This window comes from Cetorhinus maximus, chromosome 23 (genome assembly GCF_964194155.1).
Source record: "Cetorhinus maximus chromosome 23, sCetMax3.hap1.1, whole genome shotgun sequence".
Taxonomy (NCBI): Eukaryota; Metazoa; Chordata; class Chondrichthyes; order Lamniformes; family Cetorhinidae; genus Cetorhinus; species Cetorhinus maximus.
This window is the reverse complement of record NC_135901.1, coordinates 42,830,200-42,855,803: the sequence shown is the minus strand read 5'-3', so window position 1 is coordinate 42,855,803 and position 25,604 is coordinate 42,830,200. Positions and strand designations below refer to the sequence as shown.

At 44.2% G+C, this 25,604-nt stretch overlaps 2 protein-coding genes and 2 non-coding genes across 4 annotated transcripts in view; 2 read left to right on the top strand and 2 right to left on the bottom strand.

The window, feature by feature from the left end:
• The window catches only part of LOC144698012 (uncharacterized), a 621,009-nt gene that overhangs the window by 76,895 nt on the left and 518,510 nt on the right, over window positions 1–25,604 (bottom strand). The window contains exons 2-3 of the mRNA XM_078569956.1: window positions 3,785–3,882; window positions 2,315–2,420 (exon numbers count right to left, since the gene is read on the bottom strand). The gene's annotated coding sequence lies outside the window, so the exon portion shown is untranslated. The remainder of the gene's footprint in view (window positions 1–2,314; window positions 2,421–3,784; window positions 3,883–25,604) is intronic.
• LOC144698011 (uncharacterized) overlaps window positions 1–25,604 on the bottom strand; it is a 360,246-nt gene that overhangs the window by 25,242 nt on the left and 309,400 nt on the right. The window contains exon 9 of the mRNA XM_078569955.1: window positions 17,795–18,018. Coding sequence (XP_078426081.1) covers window positions 17,795–18,018 — 224 coding nt within the window. The remainder of the gene's footprint in view (window positions 1–17,794; window positions 18,019–25,604) is intronic.
• Window positions 7,068–7,140, top strand: trnak-cuu (transfer RNA lysine (anticodon CUU)). Its single transcript has one exon. It is a non-coding gene; the product is annotated as a tRNA-Lys (tRNA).
• trnat-cgu (transfer RNA threonine (anticodon CGU)) lies at window positions 10,068–10,140 on the top strand. Its single transcript has one exon. It is a non-coding gene; the product is annotated as a tRNA-Thr (tRNA).

Here is a 25,604-nt window from a genome sequence, read left to right as displayed (position 1 = left end):
GCTGCTGTTTACGCTCCACTCGAGCCTCCTCCCATTTTTTCTCAGCTAAATCTACCAATGTAATCATCTATTCCCTTCTTTCTCATAGAGCTATCCATTTCCCCCTGAAATGCACCTATTTTATTCACTTCCTGATGCAAATTCTATGCAATTCACCCCTGTCCCGAGAGGATGGATCTTTGGCCCAGTGGGCTAGTGGATGGGAGGGAAGCAGCAGAGGCAGCTGATCGGATTGTCTCAATCTTAGTGACAAAGAAGCTCCATGAGCTCCTCACACTTGTTGTTGGAGGTGAGGATGGAGGTGACAGGGGAGAGGCAGAGTCCTTCAAAAGGAAATAATTTGTGTTAAAGGTACTAAAAAGACTCAATACACTGTAATTAACACACAGCACTTCAAAAATACAAATGGCCCCCTATAACTGGGCTGGGGTTTATGAACCCCAATGAACATAGTACAGTCCTGGATGTGATTATCAGCAAATCCCAATCACTGTCGTTACTTGTGAACGCGTTGGTGCCTCAGCAGGTTGGATGATCGAGTGAATCCCGTCCCACACTCCATAAAGGTGAACAGTCTCTCCCCAGTGTGAATTCTCTTGTGTACCGTAAGGTCAGATGACCATCTGAACCCAGTCTCACAGTGAGAGCACCTGAACGGTCTCTCGTCAGTGTGAACACGTTGATGGGACATCAGGTTCCCGGAACTTTTAAAGCACTTCCCGCAGTCTGGGCATTTAAAAGTTTTCTCCCCAGTGTGAACCCGCTGGTATTTCAGCAGGATGGATGGATCAATAAATCCCTTACCACACTCGGAGCAGCTGAATGGTCTCTCCCCAGGGTGAATTTGCTGGTGTCTCAGCAGGTTAGATACACTAATGAATCCCTTCCCACACTCAGAGCAGGTGAACGGCCTCTCCCCCGTTGTGAACTCGCTGGTGTGTCAGGAAGTGGTATAACTGAGTGAATCCCTTCCCACACTCGGAGCAGGTGAACGGTCTCTCCCCAGTGTGACTGCGTCGATGAGTTTCCAGGTCAGATGGGTAAGTGAATCCCTTCCCACAGTCCCAACATTTCCACAGTTTCTCATTGCTATGACTGTATTTATGTTTTGACAGGTCAGATGATCGCCTAAAGCCTCGTCCACACACAGAACACGTGTATGGTTTCTCCCCACTGTGAACGGTGCTTTTTCCTTCCATGTTCAAAATCCAAAGATATTCAGTTTACGATAAATTGGGCGACTCCGTCAGATCCTGATGTGATGTTTGGTTTGAGTTTCCTGACTGCAAATCCTCCCCTTCTAATCCCCTGTGAAATTGATTTTAAACAGAAAAGGGAGTGAGAGAGAACCCACAAAAACACAAAGGCAGGTTGTGAAATTGAGCTGAATGAATCTGGTCATTTGTGGGGCCGGCACTAGGGAGAAGTGACCATGAAAACTGCTGGATTGTTGTAAAAACCTCACTGGTTCACTCTTGGCCTTCAGGAAGTGGAACCTGCCACCCGGTCTGGATCTACACTGGCCTCTATGGAAAGAGAGAGTGAGAGAGAGAGAAAAAAAGAGGTAGGCAGGAGGTGAAGGAGATGGATTGTTTATATCTATAACATAAGCAGAACTTTGACAGAATCTTCTAATCCCTCAACCTCCACCCCGAGAAGGATCAGGGTAGCAGGTGTTTGTGAGCATCATCGCCTCCAAGTTCCCCTCCAAGTCACACACCGTCCTGACCTGTCTGACGCACTCCCGGCTGGCCTCCCACTTTCAACCTCCCTGTAACCTTGAGGTCATCCAAAACTCTGCTGCCCATTTGCTTACTCACACCAAGTCTTGTTCACCCATCACCCATGTGCTCACTGACCTACAAAGGATCTAGGATAAGAAGCACCTACATTTTAAAACTCTCATCCACTTTTTGAAATTCCATGTTGCTCTCACCCCTCCCTATCACTGTAATCCAGCCTCACAACCCTCTGAGATGTTTGTGCTCCTTTCGTTCTGACCTGCTGAGCATTCTGTCAGTTTCCATGGCCCCAAGCTCTGGAATTTTCTCCCCAAACCTCTCTTCCTCTCTACTTCATTTTTCTCCTTTAAGACACTGCTTAAAACCTACCTCTTTGACCAAACATTTGGTCACCTGGCCTAATATCTCCTTATTTGTCTCAGTGTCAAACCTTGCTTTTAACATTTTTGTGAAATGCCTTGGAACATGGTCTTACATTAAAAGTGCCATATAAATCCAAATTGTTGCTGTTGATTTGGACATATATCACTGTTCCTTCATCATCGCTGGGTGAATAACCTGTAACTCCTTACCTAACAGCATTGTGGGATCATCTTCACCACATGGACTGCAGCGGTTCAAGAAGGTCAAACATCATCTTCTCCACAGGTAACTGGGGATCACAATAGATGCTGGTATCTGTGGAGAGAGACAGAGTTAACGTTTCAAGGTGTGCAGAATGATTTTTCTAAATTCATGTGGGCATCACTGGCTAGGCCAGCATTCAGAGGGCAGTTAAGAGTCAACCACTGCTGTGGTGTGGAGTCACGTGTAGGCAAGACTAAGGACGGCAGATTTCCTTCCCTAAAGGGCATTAGTGAACCAGGTGGGTTTTTAGGACAATCATCATCGGTCATCATTAGACTTTTAATTCTAGATTTTTTAAATGGAATTGGAATTCCACCATCTGCCATGACGGGATTTGAATCCGGGTCCCCAGGATATTGCCTTGGGTCTCTGGATTACTCGTCCAGTGACAATACCATTACACCATCGCCTCCTCCCAGGGAGTACTAATGGTGCAGAATTTGATGGTCAATATAAGCTCAGAAGTGGAAGAGAAATGGACTATAGGTCAGGAAAAGCAATTCCTGACTATGAAAGATACTGTGGGAAGATAAAGCTGGGAAGCCAGCAGCACATGGTCGGGGGGTGGACAGTGGTGGAAACTTCATTTAGACACAATCGACAGTAGTAACAGTAAAATACTAAACATAACTCAAATACATCCATTATTAGAGACAGGGGAAGTTAAAAAATTACAGAGAAGTGATCAGGGAGGGCAGAGGTGAAACAGAGCAATGGATGAACATGGATTCAGATTCACAATAAAGGAGCAACACCAGCCCCAGAGCCATGGAGCGTCTCACAGATGCAGAGCATAGAACTAAAAGCTCTAAATTGTAGGTGGATGGTGAAAAACAGTCAACTCTGAAACAGTTTCAGTTTTCAACTTTAAACTCTCCTGCTGGATTCTGCAGCTGAAAAGATATCAGAAGCACTGGAGTCAGAGAAAAATCTCCCAGTTGAGGAAATACCCGGGGAGCGGGGTGATGTCACCGTGTAATTGTCGATGTGTGATGATGTCACTGTGTAATTGTCGATGTGTGATGATGTCACTGTGTAATTGTCAATGTGTGGTGATGTCACAGGCACAAATACAGAACATCTGGGTCTGTGCAAACCGGTGATCACCACACAATGAAGGATGTGAGGGTATAGAGGAGATTAACCAGAATGGTTCGAGAGATGAGGGGTTTTATCTGTAAGATGAGGTTCGAGAAACTGGGGTTGTTCTCCTTGGAGTAAAGGAGATTGAGGGGAGATTTGATAGAGGTGTACAGGATTATGAAAGGTAGTTAAATAAAAACTGTTCCCATTAGTTGATTATGAAAGGATTAAGGGACAGAGTTTTAAGATTTTGGGCAAGATCCACAAGGGGGATGCCAGGAAGAGATTTTTTTTACCCAGTGACTGGTAATGACCTGGAACTCAATGCTTACATTCAAAGGCTGGTGATATTCAGGTCCTGGTGAAACAAGTGACTTTCAGATTTTGACGTGATGCTTGGTTTTGGTTTCTCATCTCCCTCAAGTTTGCCCTCCTCTTCTAACATCCTGTAAATAGAGTTTGAGTTTGCTGTAAATCCTCCCCTTCTAACCCCCTGTAAAAGGAGTTTCCAAAATCCATCCCTGTCAGTCCAGGATAGAAATGCACAATATTCTCTCCTCCTGCTACCTGGACCAGGATGACCGCGCATGCGCCGTGCTGCACATTGCCCCCTATAAAGATGGCGGCCGTTACCCCGGGCCTGGCGAAGGGAGAAATCCAGACTTTTTCGTCCCGTTCTCTGTAAACACAAAACTGGTACCTTGTTATTTGGCATATTCGGCCTGCACTGCGTCTTTATGAAGCCTTCCTACCCACTCCGCTAGCTCCATTCCTCCTCACACACCCACTAACTCTGTTAGTTTGCTCCGCCCGACATTCTCTCACCTGCTCTGAGCAGTTCAGTCACAGACCAGCACTGCGCATGCTCATGAAACAGACCGAAATGCGCATGCCCCAGCACACACCGCAATGCGCACGCGCAGTGAGCTGCTGGAGTGAGGATAGGGCACATTCTGTCTCGCAGTGAAACCTGGGTCTCCGCTCCGCCATTGAAAGACCATATTGTAGAACAGAAACCTCTGTCCTGTAACCAGAATACGATGGGTGACATAGGGGCAAGACATAAAATTGTTGAATCAATTGATGCAGCGGCCAAATTGCTCATGGCTCCACCACAATTCTCTCCTGGATATAATGATCCTATAGTTCCATCTGAACTCAGTGCAGTCTCAGCAGATGGGGTGAGCTCGTGACTTTTCCCCCTATACGTGGAACATTTAAACCGTGTCTTGCCAGTATCAATTCTCTGATTGTGGATCAAATCCTTTGAACTTTTAAAGTTGGAGTGTTAATGAGTGGGCAAACTGAATAAAGCACTTTGCACACATGAAGTATCTGAATGGTCTCCCACCAGGAAGACTGGGTTGCTGTGTCAGTAAATGGGACGAGAGTGAATCCCTTTCCAATTTTAACTGGTGAACAATCTGTTTACAGTGTGAATTTACCTACACATTTTCAGCTCAGACGTGATCTCGAAATCTACTGGTAATGGGTTCCACATCCCTAGCACTACATAAGAAAAAGGAGCAGGAGTAGGCCATTCGGCCCCTCAAGCCTGTTCCGCCATTTAATAAGATGATGGCTGATCTGATAGTCACCTGAAATCTGTACCCCACCTATCTCCGAACACCTGTCACCCCCTTGCTTGTCAAGAATATATCCACCGCTGCCATAAAAATATTTAAAGACTCTGCTTCCACAGCTTTTTCAGGAACAGAGTTCATAAGTTTCACGACCAACTGAGAGAAAAAAAATCGCCTCATCTCCGTTTTAAATGGGTGACCCCTTATTTTTAAACAGCGATCCCGAGTTCTAGATTCTCCCACAAGAGGTAACATCCTCCCCAAATCCGCCCTGTCAAGTACTGCTCGGGGTCTTAGATGTTTCACTAATCAGGAAAAGAAAAGCAAAGCACTGCACATGCTGGTTATTTGAAATAAAAACTGGAATTCTCAGCATATCTGGTAGCGTCTGTGGAGAGAGAGACATCGTTTTCATTTCAGGTCCGTTACCTTTCATTAGAACTGCACTGCATCAGAAATGTTAATTAAGCCTCTCAATCCAAAAATGCTGCCAGATGTGGTCAGGGAGCTCAGGAAGGAAATGAAAATCCGCTTTGAGGAATGGAATCCAATGAGAAAGAAGGGTGAACCAGAGAAAGTCAAGGCACCTTTCCCTTCTTTAAGACGCTGGAACATTGACTCTGATGTTATCAGTGAAATTAACTGATCTGAGACAGTGAACGGATTCTCGTTACTGCACATCAGGAATTCAAACCTAATATCGGCTTTGGGACGATGAGAATACTTGGTAACAGACAAGACAATGAAAGGCTCGAAGGGAGACGGTACTGGTTGCAGGAGAGCTCGTTCCCGGTGACATGGATGTGTCTGCAGTGGTTGGGATCAGACTGTTTCCATGTGTCCACAATGAATGTCTCACCCTTTATTTTTGAAGGGTAAAACTGATAGAGCGCGACAGCTATCTGGGTAGTGGCAATCTGAAGTTTGGATTCACTGACACCCTGGTTGGGATACCTTGTCAGTTAGATTTATGTAAGTGTCTGTGGCGCAATTGGTCAGCGTGTTTGCCTGTTAACTCAAAGGTTGGTCATTCAAGACCACCCAGGGGGTGAAGGGTTTTACTGTTTCTCCCCCTCATCACCAATCATTGTCACACAGTTCCGGATTGTCATTGGGTACTTGGGCTGCAAGATATCATCCCCAAAACAGTGGCAGGTCTTTTGTTGTCCAATGAGGTCCCACAAAAACAGATTCCTTTTTAAAATTGTGTTTTCTGTCAAATACAATGAGAAAAGATTTGGACCCACTCTGTACCTTCATCTAACCCATTAGAAATCCATGAAATTGTTGCAATCACACGAACCCATCAATTATTCTCTCTTCCTCAGCTCCACAGTGAGTGAGACAGGGAAAAGCAGAAAAGCAGCAATATTCCAGCCCCACACTCTCCATCACCCGCTGACAGCAGAAAGCAGCAACTGCAGCTTCAGTCAGCGGGTTACTGCCCATCCCTGGAACGCGACATACTCCAACCCGGACCAAACCTCCCAATACACCGAGCACAGGCTCAGGAAAACGCAGGTAGATTATATCCCGGTCATTAAACCTCCGAGCAGCATTTACAGAACACCCGAGTGGGTGAGGCACAAATAAAAGTCACACAAATTTTCTAATTCTTTTCACTGTAAAATTCCTTCATTTTATTGAAAAGCTGACTGTTGTGAATCTGAAAATGAGCACCATGGGATTTGCGTTACCGAGTGACTTGTTTTCCATTGTTTGTCCGTCGGGTTTGCAATTCAATTTGTGTTGGATCTGTGAATCTGATTTCAAAATGAGGGCAGAAAGCAGGTAAATATTAAATGCAGGAGAAAATCCTGAGGAAAATGGATCACAATGTTTGGAAGGAGGTGCAGCTAAGAAGTGGAAGATGTGAATGATGTTATTGATGATTGAGAGGAATGCATGGCAGCCTTGGGGCTTTTGTAGGCCGATTCCGTTCCGCGCTTTAAAATTCCGACCAAGCTGAAGTATCAGGTGCAAAGCAACAGGTTTATCCATGTAAGTTGGGATACAAAACAGTATTTCATATGCCCGACTAACTCAGTCAGTAGAGCATGAGACTCTTAATCTCAGGGTCGTGGGTTCGAGCCCCACGTTGGGCGCTGTAATATTTTAAAAATCTGATTAAGAGTCGTACGGTCTGGAAACATTGACCCTGTTTCTCCCTCCAGCTGCTGAGTTTTTCCAGCAGTTTCTGTGTTTGTTGCCGGTTTCCATCATTCGCAGTAATTTTCTTTTATCTTTTTACTTTTAAATCTTGTTGCTTTAAAAAACACCAACTAATCACTGTGGCTCCTGTGAAACTTATAAGGCAGAAATTCATCACCGAAAGCAACTGACAGACGTCAAATTCAAAGCACTTTTATTGTCGCATCTCATTCTGCTTCTGTCCCTGCCTCGCCTCCAGCTCCCTCTGCCCGTCCAGCCCCCAGGTCAATTAGCTGCTCGATGCAGACACAGCCAGTTCGTGGGAATGGGTAAAGCTCGTGGGTGAAGAGACACCTGGATCTCATCTTCCTGGTTCTCCCAGATACTGATTACAGGAATGTGCACAGTGCCGATTATCCACAGTCACTCTCCTCCCAGTTGTTCAGCTTTGAAATTGATTTTCACACTGGATTTCAATGTGAAGAAAGCAGAGCTGTGATCAGCTTATATTGTTCAGCAGATGTGCTGCAAGAAGGTACAAAACAGGCTGATGATAACAGTGCTCTTTGGACGTGGTGAGCTCCAGTGAAGGATTGGCACCATTAATGTGTCGCTCAATTAGTCTCGTGACAAATCTCGTGCTGGAAATGACAAGAAAACTCGCTGAATTTGCTCCGTGTTTTGGTTTCAAAAGAGCCGAATACAAGGTAAGAAAGTACATCTCGCTCGAGTGGTTATAATATGGCAGAATGACCCGTGCTGTTGGGAAACATAAAATTATAGAAAGTTACAGCACAGAAAGTGGCCATTCGGCCGGGCGTGCTGATTTTAAAGAGCAGTAGTGATTGGATGATCCATCAGGAGTGATATTTGTGCCAGTGTAAACAGGAAGCAGCAAAATTCATACTTCTCCCACCCATATTTTGCCTCACACCAACATTTCTATAGTCAGTGCTTTGCAAACAGCCCTTCTCCTCTCCTCTTCCTTCACTGCCACTCACGAGTATGATGTTTTCCGGCTCTGAGGCAAAACTTAAACTCTCACTCCTCTGATTCTGGTGGAGTTTTTAAACGTTTCCAATCAATAAGTGATCGACACTCGTTTCGACAAATTCAATGAATTGACATTCCCTGACCGGGAATCGAACCGGGGCCGCGGTGGTGAGAACGCCGAATCCTAACCACTAGACCACCAAGGAAGTTGCACCAGCTTTTTTTCGATTCGGCTTATCTACGCTGCTTTTGCCTATTGTTTTTGAGTTCAGATCTCTTTCACCACAAAACTGCTTGTTTAGGTTCAAGATAAATGACTTCTTCAGCCAATGCACACAACAATTGCTGTGAGCTGGAACATGAAATTGACAGTGAGGTGAAATAGTCCCACAAGCTACTCATGTGCAACTTACAATTTCCAAAACCCTCCACCCTATTCGCTGTTGGTCCAATGGAAGCGCCAATCCCGAGTCACTGGACATCAGGGAAACTACCAATAAAGCTTGAGATTTGGATTATGGAGGCAACTTTTGACTTTTTTTTTATTCCCGATCTCCTTCACCAGAGACAACTTTCTCCGACCAAATGGTCTGTTTAGGTTGAACACAAGTGACTTCTTCACCAATGAGAAGAACCATTGCTGTTAGCTGGAACATGATATCGATACTTTCCTCCTTTTAGACAATTCTTAAAGCCTCCCCCTTTGACCGAGATTTTAGTCATCTGACCAAATATGTGGCTCAGTGTCACACTTTGTTATATAATGCTCCTGGGGAACGCGTTGTGACGTTTCATTAGGTTAAAGGCGCTTTATATATACAAGTTGTTGTTGTTGTAGGATAAATATAGAAAGGGCCAGTCTCCTGTTTTATCTTTCACGCTGATACTTTTCTCACCGACATTTTAACCTGAACTAATGTGAATCAAGTTTGTGACGTTAAAAACGTTTTCACCCCCTCAGGGAACTGAACCTCATTGACAATCACAGAGGAACAGACACAGAGAGATATACACCGAGAGTGACAGAGGCCTAAGGAGAGACACACACCCAGAAAGCAAGGATGTCACGAACTTGGCTGTGTTTGTTCCATTTCCGAAAGCAAATTCCCTGAATGTTGACAAATGAATGGGAATCAGAAAATACGGACCTATTTGGATGGGTTTCCTTCTAATTAACTGATAATTAATTTGGTTAAAATCACAAATGGTGAAAACTTTAGTCAGCAGGATTCCAACCGTCGTGTTCATATTTACAACAAACGGAAATTATCGAACTTTCACTCACTCAAATAAACAAGCTTGGATAATGCTCTTGCCAGGTTTAACACCGCAGCTCCATCATATGTGAAGCGAATATGACCCCCACTCGCCTCTATAAACCCTGCGCTGTAAAGATCCCAATATAAATTGTTGTGGGGAAAAGGCGGGTGTGTGGAATTGATTGAGTTGCTCTTCCAGAGAGCCAGCACAGACACGATGGGCCGAGTGAATTATTTTGTCGCCATCTCTGATTTGATCAGAACACATTTGAGCTCTGGAGCAGCTGTTACTCATACCTCAATGTTTAAGGTGATGGATTTGAAATCCATTGGGTTTTCCCCCTGTAGGTTTGAATCCTGCTGACTACAGTTCCCATTATTCCTCATTTTAACCAGGTGCCGCCAACCTCATCCCTGCGGCTCCTGTGAAACTGGCGACAAGCGGCAGAAATTCATCACTGAAAGAAACTGACACATGTAAAATTCTGCCGCTTTCATGTCGCATCTTTTAACTTCCTGTTCTCCCTCTCAGATGTTTCCAGGCCGTTCAAATGTCATTCGTTTGGAACTTTACCCTGGTCCTCGTCCACTGATTATGGTTAACTTTCCGGGCATTGTAGTCGTCAGTTAGCCCCATAGCTCAGTGGTTAGAGCACTGGTCTCGTAAACCAGGGGTCGCGAGTTCAACTCTCGCTGGAGCCTGTGGTTACGGTTTAGTTGATGAAACCAAGTTCTGTGGAAAAGTGGGCGATGGGCTGGACAATGAGAGGCTGCAAAGTTAGATGGGTCAGGTGATTGGATGCAAGACAGCAGGAAATGTGGCAAGTCTGAAGTTACACGCTTGGTCTTAAAAATAATCTTTTAAAAAACCAACAAGGCAGCGCATTTTTCAAAAGCTGAGAAAGTTATGTTCTGGTGTTCAAAGAGACTTTTTGTACAAGGAACACAGAAGTTGCATCAGTCTGTGTAGTACCATTGGTCAGTGCATTCGGCTGTTAACTAAAAGCTTGGTGGTTCAAAAGCACTCAAAGACGAAGCATTCAATGTTTTCCCTCCCCCCTCCCCCTCCTCCCATCTCATCAAAATTCATTGCCACACAGACCCAGGTTGTCAATGCCAGCAAGAAAAAATTCCACAAATGTTGCCAGTTCTGCTGTTCTGCAGTGATTTTCGAATCACGGAATCCTCGGTGTCTAAAGCAAATGTGATAACCACAACACATCAAAAACAAACGCAGCTCTTTGCAAACGACCGAGAATGTCAAACCGTGCAGTCTTAGTTCACTTCTGAACCTTGCTTTGTGGAAGTATAATTCGGCTGAAAACCTCAGCCATGCGGCAGAGAAATTGATCTAATGTTAGAATCATCAGATAACACAGCACATCAGCAGCTCATTCAACACCTCAAACATGTGCGAACTATCTTATTGCAATTCGGCCCCCATCCTTCTCCAATCCTTAAGGACAGTGCATTTTTCAGAATATCATTCAAAACCTGGGAAGTATAAATGTCACATGGTTTTGAGATAATACAGTCATTGACGATTTCACAAAAAAACAGCAACGATGCAACTTTACCCCACTCTGTATTTTGATAATGCTACTTCCTGGTTTCAAACAGAGAACCATTCGTTTATGAGGTGACCGTGATCCCCACTGCCTTGCACAAACCCTGCGCTGTAAAGATCCCAATGGAGCTGTCTGGAATGTTAAACGGTGACGTCACGCAGCAGCACTTTGGGTCTTTGTTTTGAAGAAATGGAATTCGGCTGTTCTCATTAGGAATGCTGGAGACAGACTGATCAACAATGTTAACATCAAATGGCACAGCGCAGTAAGAGGACCTTCCACCCATGGTGGCTATGTCCGCATTATTTAAAAAAGAGCTGATGGATTTGTCTCCATTTCCTTCTCTCTTTCTCGAGAGTATTACCTTTGAGGCTCTGCTTCTTAATTTGGTGCCTATCTCTTCATACTTACTATGCAGAATTTCTTTCCTTGTCCTGTCTATGTCATTAGTAACTACATGTACCATCATAGCTGGATCCAACCCCTCCCAATGCAAGCTCCTCTCCATCCCTGAGCAAATGTCCCAAACTCTGGCACCAGGCATGCAACTCAGCCGTCTGGACTCTCGCTCTTCATTGCAGAGAAGAGTGTCAATACCCCTCACCATACGGCCCCTTACTGCCCCTACATTCCTGTTTGCTCCCCACAGTTGAACAGCTCCCTGTACCATGGTGCCATGGCTAGTTTGCTCCTCCACCTTGCATGTTTCCTTTTCACCCAAACAGGTTGTGAGCACCTCAAACCTGTTTGACAATTGCAACGTCTGAGGCTCCTCCACTACTGTCTGCTCGGTCCCTTTACCTGCCTCACTCACGGTCACATCCTCCTGGCCCTCACCACTAACCACGATAGATGACTCAACCTTTAAAGGCATGACTGACATTTGGAACGAAGAGCCCATGTATTTTCCCCCATCCCTTATGTTGCGCAGTGCCTGCAGGTTGGCTTCTAGATCAATAATCCTGATCCGGAATTCCTCTAGCTGGTTACACTTTCTGCAGACGTGTTTGTCCTGGATCACCTTGGTGTCCAAAAGGGCCTACATTCCATCGCTGCAGTTACACCTGTCCTGCTAATGTTACTTACAATGTTACTGTGCCTTACACAAAGCACTTACCGGCCAGTCAACTTACAATGACATCATTGTTGTCATTGGCTGAAGAAGCTGTTTGTGTTTTACCTAAACGCGCCCCTTTGTCGGAGAAACTTGTGTCTGGTGAAAATGGTCTGGAATGGAAAAATAGGCCAAAGTAGCCGCTAGGGTTGTTGACAGTTTCACTGATGGTCTCGTGGTTAGGAATTCGGTGGTTTTACTGCTGTGGCCGACTTTCGTTTCCAGTCAGAGAATGACGGTTTTGTGAAATTGTTCGAACGAACGTGATTTACTTATTGATTGAACACAGAAAACACAGAACGGCTCTACCAGAATCAGTGGAGTGAGAGGAGAAGTTTCACATCAGAGCTGGAAATGTCACACGTGGAACAGACCGAGGACAAACAGAGAGGTAGAGTGAGAGTGTGAAAGCAGGAGAGAAGGGCTGTGATACGTTGGACAGCACGGATCAAAGAGATATTGGTGTAAGACAAAGTTTGGGAGTTAATGGGACAGATTTTACTGCCCACTGTTGACACTGGCACAGAGATCGCTCCTGATCAACCAATCGCAACTGCTGTTTGAAAGCAGCACGCCAGCCGAATTGAAAGTTACACATGAGCAGCTTGTGGGGCTATTTCACTGTCGGTTTCATGTTCCAGATCACAGCAACCGTTGTTTTCATTGGCTGAAAAAGACGCTTGTCTCAAGCTGCCATTTTGTAGAAGAAACTTACCTCTGGTGATAAAGGCCTGAAATGAAAATAAAAGGCAAGGGTATCATGGGTAATCCAGGTTAAAATGCTCGGAAGCAGCTCCCTGGTTGTCCAATCGTTTGGACTCTGCTCTCTCACAACCGCGACCAGCAATTCGGGAAATGAAAAGTTATTACTCGTGTAAAAACAAACATCAATGACTTCCTGATCGAAAACTTCTCTGCCAGAATCTGCAAGGAGTGAGAATTGTAGTTTCGCCTCAGAGCTGGAAGCGTCATGTGTACAATAGGTCGGGAACAAACACGGAGGCGGAAGGAGAAGGACGGTAGGAGGCGGCAAAGCGGTAACGATAAACATGTTGGTTGGTACAAGGCAAAATATGGATGGTAATGGGGCGGATTTTACCGTTGACACCGACACAAACATCTCCCAGATCTGGTTCCAAATCCCGTGTTAAATGACAAGGAAACTTCTCACTCAATTTACTCAGCCCCATGACGTCAAAAGAGCTGAACACAAGGGAAGAAGGTGGATTTTGCTGGAATGGGTTGTGAGATGATAGAATGACTGTGAAGGCAGCAGCAGTGGGGATGGAAATGAAACAATTATAGAAAGTTACAGCCCAGAAAGAGGCTATTCGGCCTGGCGAATATTGGTGCCCTCAGCTTTAAGGTGATTCTCAGTCACTCTGTGAGATGGTGAATAAATATGTTAATCTGCTTCAATAAACCCATTCATTTCTATTGCAGACTGTAAGAAATGCGAATATGTCTGCGGAGTGACAGTCAACATTTTCATCTGTCAGGAAACCATTATATTTTTTTCATCATATTATTGTGGGGTATTGTAAAGTCAGCTTGTTTGTGAGTTTGTGTGTGTGTGTGGTTCTGTGGGTGTGGCTACTTTACTGAAATTAGAGACAGATAGGCTGCAATAGGAGCAGGAATAGACCATTTTCCCCTCGAGCCCCTCACAGTGTTATACAATCAGAGCCAAGGTTACACCATAGATAGTGGCCATTCGGCCTGTTTCAAAGCAACATCGGACTTATGAGCAGGAGTAGGTTATTCAGCCCTTCGAGCCTGCTCCCCCATTCAATAATATCTCAGCTGATTTGGTTGTGATCTCAACTCCACTTTCCTGTCCGCCCCCATAACACTTGACCCCCTTGTCTATCAAAAATTTAATTCTGCCTTGAATAAATTCAGTGACCCGCCTCCACTGCTTTCTGGGGAAAATAATTCCACAGACTAATGGCCCTCGGAGAGAGAGAGAAGAATCCTCACCTCTATCCGAAAACAGAGATCTCTTACTCTTCTGGAAACTAACTCATCTGGTCCCACTCCCCCGCCTTTTCCCCGGAGATCTGCATTTTCTGTCCAATTCTCTTTTGAAATCCCCGATTGAATCTGCCTCCCCCACTCTCAGGTAGTGTATTCCAGATCCTAACCACTCGCTGTGTAACAGAGAAAGCCCTTTAGAATTGTACGTTTCATTTGAAAACAGGAAATGCTGGAAAATCTTTCCAGCTCTGTCAGCATTTGTGGAGAAAGGAAGAGAGATAATGCTTCTTTGAAGAAGAGTCATATTGGACTCAAAACATTAACTCTGTTTCTCTCTCCATAGATACTGCCAGACGTCCTGAGTTTTTTCAGCTTTTTCTGTTTTTATTTCAGGTTTCCAGCATCTGCAGAACTTTGCTTTGGCACTTTACTTGATGTTGTCTCTCCTCATCCTTCGGACCAAAATCAATCACTTCACACTTCCCTACATCAAATTTCAGCTGCCACTTGTCTGCCCAAATGGATTTGTTGAAGAGTCTGAAAGGAGATTCGGCTCAAACTGGGAATGAAAGAGTGAGAATGAAAGAGGAAGAGAAGTGACGGGTTTTGTCGATCCCAGGGCAAAGAGACTCCAGGATCAGTTCATTGTGACAGTTCACACAGCAACAAGAAAACAACATTCCCTGAGGAGGGCCAAACCTGGGCGGCAGGAGCGGGAGTACCGAATAATAGCATGTTTAGTTCAAACACAGAAGACTTGTTCAGCCAATAACAGCATCGAGTGTGTTAGACATGAACATGAAGTGAACAGTGAGGTGAAATAGTGCCACAAACTGCGGATGTACAACTTTCAATTTCCAAAACCCACCAACCTCATCAATGCGGCTCCTCTGAAACTTTCAAGGCAAATATTGATCCTTTATAAGGTGCCGTTCCCAGAATTATACAGAGTCCTCCGGGAGTGATCTAACCAGGGCTTTGTATAGCTGTAGCAAATCTTTCCCTCTTTTCTATAGCAGCCTCTGGAACAGGTTGTACAACAAGAGGAATTAGAATCTGTGTATCGACTGAGAAAAATGATGAGATGCTTGATCAGAAAAAACTGTTTAAAAATTTAATTCAAGAATCAACAGATTAAGTAAATTTTTTGGTTCGGAAACAGTATAAGAATCCTCAGTCCAATTCCTCATGTCATTGGGTCAGGGAAACTTTGTTAAAACTGCTGAATTTAGCAGACTGGATACTGCAGAAACTCGTGATTATCTTTCAATATTGCTTTTCTTAACTCAAAGTTTTAAAAAAGGAATTGTACAATGGCTTGAGACGGGGAAAATCAGGGTTCTGGAGAGAGAGAAGGAAACTAGGACGAATTAGAAAACTCTTTGTAAAAAAGCTTATGACAATGAATCGGTGGGTGAAAGTCCTCTTACTGAGCTGTGCCATTTGATGATGACATTGGTGATCAGTCTGTCTCCAGCATTCCTAATGAGAACAGCCGAATTCCATTTCTTCAAAGCAAAGACCCAAAGTGCTGCTGCATGACGTCAGTTTAACATTCCAGCCGGGTGCCTTTCAGTTCAGGGGATTCAAGCAACATCCGAGAAATAGCTGTAAATTGATAAATGGAAGGGAGGGAGGAACTTAAGATAACTATAATCACCAGGGAAGTGGTACTGAGAAAATTGCTGGAGCTGCAGTCTGACAAGTCCCCACATCCAGATGGACATCATCCTTGGGTCTTTAAAGAAGTGGTTAGTGAGGTAGTTGATCCGTTGGTTTTAATTTTCCAAAATTCTGTAGATTCAGGGAAGGCTCCATGAGATTGGAAAATAACAAATGTAATTCTTTTATTCAAAAAGGGAGGGAGACAGATATCAGAAAACTATAAGCCAGTCAGTTTAAAATCTGTCATAGGGAAAATGTTAGATGCTAATCTTAATGATGTTATAGCAGGACACTAAGAAAAATTCAAGGTATTCTGGCAGAGTCGACATGGTTTTGTTAAAGGCAAATCAGGTGCTGTGTAAAATGGGGAACTTGTGGATGTGCTGTACTTAGATTTCCAGAAGATATTTGATAAGGTGCCACATCAAAGGTTATTGAGGAACGTAAAAGCTCATGGTGCAGGGGGTGGCATATTGGCGTGGATAGAAGATTGGCTTGCTAACAGGAAACAGAATAGGCATAAATGAGTCATTTTCAGGCTGGCAGGATGTGACAAGTGGTGTGCCACAGGGATCAGTGCTGGGACCTCAAGTTTTTACAATTTATATAAATGACTTGTATGAAGGGACCAAGGTATGGTTACTAAATTTGCTGATGACACAAATTTAGGGAGGAAAATAAGTTGCGAAGAGGATATAAAGAGGCTACAAAGGGATACAGATAGGTAAAGTGAGTGGGCAAATATCTGGCAAATGGCAGAGAATGTGGGAAAATGTGAAATTGTACATTTTGCAGGAAAAATAAAAAAGAAGCTTCTTATCTAAATGGTGAGAGATTGCAGAGCTCTGAGATGTGGAGGATCTGGGTGTCCTAGAGCAGGAATTGAATTGTGTGCAGGTGCAGCAAGTGGTTAGAAAAGCTAACAGAGTGTTATTGTTTATTGTAAGGGGAATCGAATATAAATAGGGAGGTTATACTTCAGTTATACATGTCATTGATGAGGTCACATTGGGAGTACTGTGTACAGTATTGGTCTCCTTATTTAAGGAAGGATGTAAATGCATTAGATGCAGTTCAGAGAATGTTCACTGGACTAATATCTGGAATGATTGGGTTGTTTTATGAGGAAATGTTGGAAAGGTCAGGCTTGTATCTGCTGGAGTTTAGAAGAGTAAGAGGTGACTTGATTGAAACATATAAGATCCTGAGGGGTCGTGTCAGGGTGGATGTGGAGAGGATGTTTCCTCTTGTGGGAGAATCTAGAACAAGAGGTCACTGTTTAAAAAGACACGGTCGCCCATTTAAGGCAGAGATGAGGAGAATTTTTTCTGTCAAATGGTCGTGAATATTTGGGACTCTTCACCAAAAGGCAGTGGAAGCAGAGAATATTTTAAAGACAGAGGTAGATTGATTCTTGATAATCAAGGGGGTGAAAGATTATCTGAGCTGGCTGAGAATGGGGATTCAAGGTTACAATCAGGTCAACATGATCTAATTGAATGGCGGAGAAGGTTTGAGGGGCCGAGTGGCCTACCCCTGATTTTAATTTGTGTGTAAATTGTGTGAAAAATAATAAAAAGGCTGGGCACAACTTGTCTTTAACACAAAGTTAATTTACTTCACTTTAATCCTCAATATTAACCCCTCTAACTGGGCTGGAGTTTATTAACAGCAGCAGAAACAGACCCCAATGAAAATCATTCAGTCCTGGGAGTGAGTAAAATCCAATCAGTGCCGTTACTTGTGAACTCACTGCTGTGTTAGCAGGTAGGATGACTGAATGAATCTTTTCCCACACTTAGATGAGGTGAATAGTCTCTCCCCAGTGTGGATTCGCTGGTGAACAGTGAGTTGAGATGATTACCTCAGTCCCGCAGTGAGAGCACCTAAACGGTGTCTTGTCGGTGTGAAACAGTTCCCGGGAACTCTTAAAGCACTCCCCACACTCTGGGCAATTAAAATGTCTCTGGTCATTGTGAACTCGCTGGTGTTTCAACAGGGTGGATGACTGAGTGAATCCCTTTCCACACACGGAGCAGGTCTCTCCCTAGTGTGAGTGCGCTGGTGTTTAGTGAGGTCAGATGAATGCTTGAACCCAGTCTCACAGTGAGAGCACCTTAATGGTCTCTCGTCAGTGTGAACACGTTGATGGGACATCAGGTTCCAGGAACTTTTACAGCCCTTCCCACAGTCTGGACATTTAAAAGGTCTCTCCCCAGTGTGAGTGCGCTGGTGTACAGTGAGGTCAGATGAATGCTTGAACCCAGTCTCACAGTGAGAGCACCTTAATGGTCTCTCGTCAGTGTGAACACGTTGACGGGACATCAGGTTCCAGGAACTTTTATAGCCCTTCCCACAGTCTGGACATTTAAAAGGTCTCTCGTCAATGTGAACTCGCTGGTGTGTCAGCAGGCTGGATGACTGAGTGAATCCCTTCCCACACTCGGAGCAGGTGAACAGTCTCTCCCCAGTGTGAATTCGCTGGTGTTTAGTGAGGTCAGATGACCACCTGAACCCACTCCCGCACTGAAAGGACCTGAATTGCCTCTGCTCTGTGTGAACACGTTGATGGTACATCAGTTCACTGGAACTGTTATAGCACTTCCTGCAGTCTGGACATTTAAAAGGTTTCTCGTTAGTGTGAACTCGCTGGTGTATCAGCTGGTTGGATAACTGAGTGAATCCCTTCCCACAATGGGAGCAGTTGAACGGCCTCTCCCCAGTGTGACTGCGTCGATGAGTTTCCAGCTCTGATGGGTAATAGAATCCCTTCCCACAATCCGCACACTTCCACGATTTCTCCCTGTTGTGACTGCACTTATGTCCTGACAGGCCAGATGATTGGCTGAAGCCTCGTCCACACACAGGACACGCGTACGGTTTCTCCCCACTGTGAATGTTGCTTTTTCCTTCCATGTTCACGATCTGATGATATTCAGGTTAAGATAAACTGGCCGACTCCGTCAGGTCCTGAGCTGATGTTTGCTTTGAGTTTCCAAACTGCAAATGCTCGTCTTCTAATCCCCTGTGAAATTTATTAAAAACAGAAAAAAGGGAGTGAGAGAGAACCCACAAAAACACAAAGGCAGGTTGTGAAATTGTGCTGAATGAATCTGGTAATTTGTGGGGCCGGCACGAGGAAAAAGTGACCATGAAAAGTGCTGGATTGTCATAAAAACCCAACTGGTTCACTAATGTCCTTCAGGGGAGGGAACCTGCTATCCAATCTGGGTCTACTCAGGGTTCTATGTGAGCAGGGGGGCTGAGAGAGATGGGAGCAGAAGGAATGAATGACAGGGATTTTATATATCTATAACTAGAAAGAGTCTCCTAAACCCTCAACCTCCACCACCTAGAAGGACCAGGGTAGCAGGTATATGGGAACATCATCACCTCTAAGTTCCCCTCCAAGTCTCACACTGTCCTGACTTGTCTGACATCCAGTACTGGATGAACAGAAATTTCCTCCATTTAAATATTGGGAAAACTGAAGCCATTGTCTTCAGTCCCCACTACAAACTCCAATCCCGAGCCACGGGTTCCATCCCTCTCCCTGAATACTGTCTGAGACTGAACCAGACTGTGAACAACCATGGTGAAATATTTCACCCCAAGGTGTGCCTCCAACCACATATCTTTGCCATCAGAAGAGTGGGTTTCCATCTGTGAGGGGACTGAGATCTCACACTATATGTTTTTTTTTAGAAAATAGATATACATATCGTCATGGTTTTATTTATAAGATTTTAAAAACTGGACAAAGACCTTTTAAAATGCCTGAAGCTGTCTGTGACCCCTGAACAAAAGATGCTGTCTGGCATTATCGGAGAAATTTGGAACTCGCTATCTCTGAAGAGACATTCATGAACCACTGTGGGCTGCACAGGCCAAATTCAAACAGAGCTGTACAAAGGCCATCTGCATTTCATGACCCAGGCTGGCCAACAGGAGTCTAATTGTCTGATGAGACAAAGGGCCCCGGCACCTTACTTTCAATTCTTAATGACTGATACATTTAACAATCTCGGGGACCCAGGCAAGGGATACACATCCCTTGTCAAAGACAATATCAATTGGCGGGAGTCATGGGACATGGACCTCCAGCTTGTGTAACCAGTAATATTGCCTTGTTCCAATGATAAACCTTAGTCTGCCATTTTAACATCTACAAGCAGCAAATAGAAACGTTGTTCTGCCCAGACTGAATACCTGGCCACATCTACACTGTTTCTGCTGGAACATCTGTGCCTTTGCCTAGAAGACTGATTCATCTCTGCATAGCTATCTCATCGCGTGAAGTCAACTCCACCAGAAAAGTGAATTATACAGCATCAGCTTTCAACCTGCCGACCTCCATGAAGGAATCCCTCACTGGACTTAGATTCCGGACTCTGCAACCCACATAAAATACCATTTTTCTCTGCAGTCCCTGCCCTGCAAATCTTTCTTTTCTCCATCCCTCATTTACTGTACGAATACAAAGGAGCTACATTGTGATCACCACCCATTGGGTGTGTGCAAATGAACGAACCCTGTGGGGTTCTTAATAGAAATTAGATCACATGAAAAAAGAGGTTTGAAGAATACTTATAAAGAGGTAAGCAAATCAAAGATACCTTTCCGTTTACGAGCGGGTGATGAAAGAAATCAGTGTGGTTTAAATTACCTCACCTCCTATCCCAAACACATCTCAGTAACGTCCCTCAACTTGGCCCTGTCTCAGCACATGTTTCTCACCCACTCCTTTGTGGCCTCTAAACTTGACTGGCTGGCCTCCCACATTCAACATTTGATGACCTGGAGTTTATCCAAATCTCTGCTGCCTGTGTCCTCTGCACTGAATCTTATTCACTCACCCATCACCCTGTCCTCACTGACCTACACAGGCTCCTGGTTAAACAGCAACTCAAATTTAAAATTCACATCCTTCTTTTCAAACCCCTCTGTGACTTTGCTCTCCCCTATTTCCAGTCAAATAGATGTTTGAACATTCCACAGACAGACATACTTTCAGGTTCTGATGAATCGAGTGACTCTGTCAGGTTCTGATCTGATGTTTGGTTTGAGTTTCCCACATTCAAATCCTGATCTTCTAATATCCTGCAAAAAAAATTCATCCCTGTCAGTCCAAGAATAGAAATTGAGAAGAGACAAACATTTCTATTGGTTTGAGTTTGCTGTGTGTAAATCCTCCTCTTCTAACCCCCTGTAAAAGGAGTTTCCAAAATCCATCCCTGTCAGTACAGGATAGAAATGCACAATATTCTCTCCTCCTGTACCTGGACCAGGATGACCGCGCATGCGCCCTGTTGCATTAACTCGGGCGCCCTGCAGCTGTTTCCGGGCAGTTCGTTGCTAACACGAGCCCGATAGGCTCTTATTCGGCTTTTAAGGCCTCCACTAGGTGTTCATGAAGCCTCCCCACCGACTTGGCCACCTCCAAAACTCGGCCATGTCTCTCCGATTGCACAGACCATATGACCACCTCCCCGCAGCTGCAGCACCCACACTGCGCATGCACGGTCGGACACTAAACTGCGCATGCGCTATTCCCAATTCGCTTGCGCAAGGAGCTCATTGAGTGCGAATAGGGCATATTCTATCTCGCCGCGAATCCTGGGTAAGGTCACCGCCATTGAAAGGAAATATTATTCAATTGAAAATTGTGTTACATGATCTGATTACGATTATAGTAATAGGGCCAAGATAGAAAATTATGAAATCAATTGATGCAGCAACAAAAGCACACGAACCTTCCAGTAGTTCTGTCCTGGGTGTAATTAACAGCAGAACAAACCCCGACAGTAAGATCTGAACTCACTGGAATCTCAAAAACTGGGGTGAACAAGTGATTTTTTCCCCCCACATACGAAACATCTAACCTGTGTCTTGTCAGAGTGCACTAATTGTGGATCAAATCCTTTGAACTTTTAAAGCTGGAGTTTTAACAGTTGTGGAGACTGAGTAACTTCACTTCAAACATGCAAAGTATCTGAATGGTCTCTCTCCATTGTGACTGTGTTGCTGTCTCAGTAAATGGGATGACTGAGTGAATGCCTTCCCACTTTCAGATCGTCTTCTCACAGTGGGAATTTACCCATGGGTCACCAGCTCACATATGGATCTCAAACCATTCTGGTAAGGAATTCCAGATTCTCAACTCTCTACGTTGAAAGAAAAGCAAAATGCTGCAGATGCTGGAAATCTGAAATTGAAACAGAAAAAGTGGCAGTTCAAAGTGATTGTGGGCGTGTATTGCGTTTCATTTTAACTAGGAGAAGGAGGAGAGGCAATACAAATACTAATTGATTTTGTGAGAATGTACATTAGTGGAAGTAGTTGAGTTGCTCTTCCAGAGAGCCAGCACGGACACAATGGGCCGAATACCCTCCTTCTCTGCTGCAGCCATCTATGCTTATATAGCAACAACTTTAACTTATGCATAGGGTCAGTCATTGTGGCCGAGTGGTTAAAGTGATGGAGTCCAAATCCATTTGGGTTTCCACTTCTCATTATTCCTGGTTTTAACTCTGTGCCTACAGAGTTAATAATCGGTTAGATTGAATAAAATCCATCCAGAAACTCGGGATTTTTCCTATTTTCGTTCATTGATGAAAACATTCACAAAATTTCCAGTCGGAAATGGAACAAAAACGGAGCCAGGTTGGTGTAATGCTTGCTTTCAGGTCGTTTGTCTCTCCTGAGACAAACGGTTGCCCTCTGTCACTCTCGGTGTAAATGCCTGTGTGTGTTTCTGTGTGTGTATCAATGTGCTTCAGTTCCTGAGTGGTTGAACACATTTTTACCATCGCAAACTTTATTCACATTAGTTGTGCAGCTTCATATCAAAATGTTACAGAGAAATATCAGGATGACAGATGCAAGAGGAGTTTGCAATGTTTGGAAGGAGGTGCAGCTAAGTGGTGGAAGATTGAGCGAGAAGTTTTCTTTTCATTTAACACGAGATTTGGAACCAGATCTGGGAGATATTTGTGTCGGTGTAAACAGTAAAATCTCCCCGATTACTGCTATATCTTTCCTTTCACCAGCATCTCTATAGTCAGTGATTTGCAGCCTATCACAGCCCTTCTCCTCATTCCCTATCTTCATCTCTGTGTTTGTTCTCGACCTTTTGTATGGATGATATTTTCCAACTCTGATGCAAAACTCAAGCTCTCGCTCCACTGATTCTGGCAGAGCTAATAATTTTAATCAGGAAATAATTCGAGCTCATTTTACGAGCTTGCATCATTCCCTGACCGGGAATCGAACCCAGGCCACAGCAGTAAAAGTACCGAATCATGATCACTAGACCGTTAGGGAAACTACTCACAAGCCTTACAACCTGGCTTATCCATGCTACCTGTGCCTTGTATTTTCATTTCCGACCCTTTTCACCAGAGACACTTCCATAAGAACATAAGAAATAAGAGAAGGGGTTCGGCCATTCGGCCCCTCTAGCCTGCCCTGCCATTCAATAAGATCATGGCTGATCTGCTCCAGGCCTCAACTCCTCTTTCGTGCCAGCTCCTCATCGCCCTCAACTTTCCGATATTTTAAAAATCAATCTACCTTCTCTTTTAAATGCTATCAGTGATCTAGCCTCCACAACTCTCTGGGGTAGAGAATTGTAGACATTCACTACCCTCTGAAAAAAGAAATTCCTTCACATCTCAGTTTTAAATGAGTGTCCCCTTATTCAGTAACTATGTTCCCTAGTTCGAGATTTCCCCACTAGTGGAAACATCTTCTCAACATCTCCCCTTTCAAGCCCCCTCAGAATCGTGTACGTTTCAATAAAATCACCCCTCATTCTTCTAAGTCTAATGAATAAAGGCCTAACCTGTTTCGCTGTTCTTGACAAGTCAACCCCTTCATCCCAGGAATCAACTGATGAATCTCTTTTGAACTGCCTCCAATGCCAGTATATCCTTTCGTAATTACGGGGACCAAAACTGTGCATATACTCCAGGTGAGGCCTCACCAACAACTTGTACAGTTGTTACAAGAGTTCCCTATTTTTAAACTCCCACCTCCTAGCAATACAGGCCAAAATTCTAATTGCCTTCTTAATAACTTGCTGCACGTGCATGCTAACTTTTTGTGTTTCGTGCACAGGTACACCCAGATCCTGCACTTTTTTGTAGTCTCTCTCCATTTAATTAACAGCCTGTCTTTTGATTTTTCCTGCTTAAGTGCATGATCTCACACTTTCCTACATTAAACTCAATCTGCCAAGTTTTTACCTTCTCACTCAATCTGTCTCTATCAATTTACAGATTCCTTATGTCCTCGTCACAACATGCCCTCCCACCTATTTTTGTATCGTCAGCAAATACATTACACTCTGCCCCCTCCTCTAAGTCATTAATATAGATAGGAAATTATTGAGACCCTAGGACTAATCCTTTTGGCACTCCACTAATTGCATCTTTCCAACCTGAAAAATAATCATTAATCTCGACCCCCTGTCTTCTGTGTGTTAACCAATCCTCAATCCATGCTAATACATTATCCCCAATACCATGAGCTCCTAGCTTGTGCAATAACCTCTTATGTGGCACCTTGTTGAATGCCTTCTGGAAATCCAAATACACTACATCTACCGTTTCCCCTTTATCAAATCTGCGTGTTATATCCTCAAAGAACTCGAGCAAGTTTGTCAACCATGATTTCCCTTTCACAAACCCACGTTGACTCTGTTTTATTGCATTAATATTTTCTAAACGTCCTGCTATTTCTTCCTTAATAATGGACCTTTTATCCAAACTGAAGGAATTTAGAGATTTAATTGTTTACAAACAAGTTTAGAGTCAGGAAAAAGAGAGAGGGGGTGGGTGTGTGTGTGTGTGTGTGTGTGTGTGGGGGGGGGGGGTGCGGTGGTTGGGGGGGCGGGGGTGGTTGGGGGGTTAGTGGGGGAAGGAAGAAAGAACAAACGGTCTTGTGATAGGATGGTAGGTTAGAGTGATTAAATGACAAAGAGGATGATGGTGCCAGGCAACATTGGGTGATAAGAGACAATGAAATAAACTAATGGGACAAGTGAAGAAACAAAAGACAGGTCCAGAGGAGGGATAAATGGTAACATCAGAACCATTAGCAGCACCTACTGTCTGAAAAAAATGGGATTGATGGTTATGATCTGAAATTGTTGAAATAAGTGTTGAGTGTGGAAGGTTGTAAAGTGTCTAATCAGTGATGAGCTGCTGTTCCTTGAGCTTCCATTGAGCTTCATTGGAACAGTACAGGAGGTCAAGGACAGAGAGGTCAGGGTGCGGGTGGGTGGAGAATTAAACTGGTAAATGACCAGGAGCTCAGGATCACACTGAAAGGTGATATTCCACAAAGCAGTTACCCAATGGGATTTACTCTCCTCAGCGTCGAGGAGAGCGCATTGTGAGCAGTGAATACACGACACTGATTTGCAATAAGTACAAAGAAATCACTGTGTCATCTGGAAAGTGTGTTTGGGGCCCGGGGATGTGGGGTGGGAGGAGGTGAAAGGGCGGATGCTGCATCTGCTGGACTTGCGTGGAAATGATTCACAGTGATGTTCATAAGAACACAAGAAATAGGAGCAGGGGTAGACCAAACCGCCCCTGAATTTGCTCCACCATTAAATGATCTTCCAGCTCAACTGCACTTTCCCACCCAATTCCCATGTCCATTGATTCCCTTAGTGTCCAAATATTCCTGGATTTCCAACTTGAATATATTCAAGATGGAGAACACTAGATTCAATTCAAGTTTTAATCTGGAAAATGCACAAACAAGATGCACATGAATAGCACATTCACCTCCTCACTGCTTGGTAATCATGTTAACTGTACTTTCCACTGGCC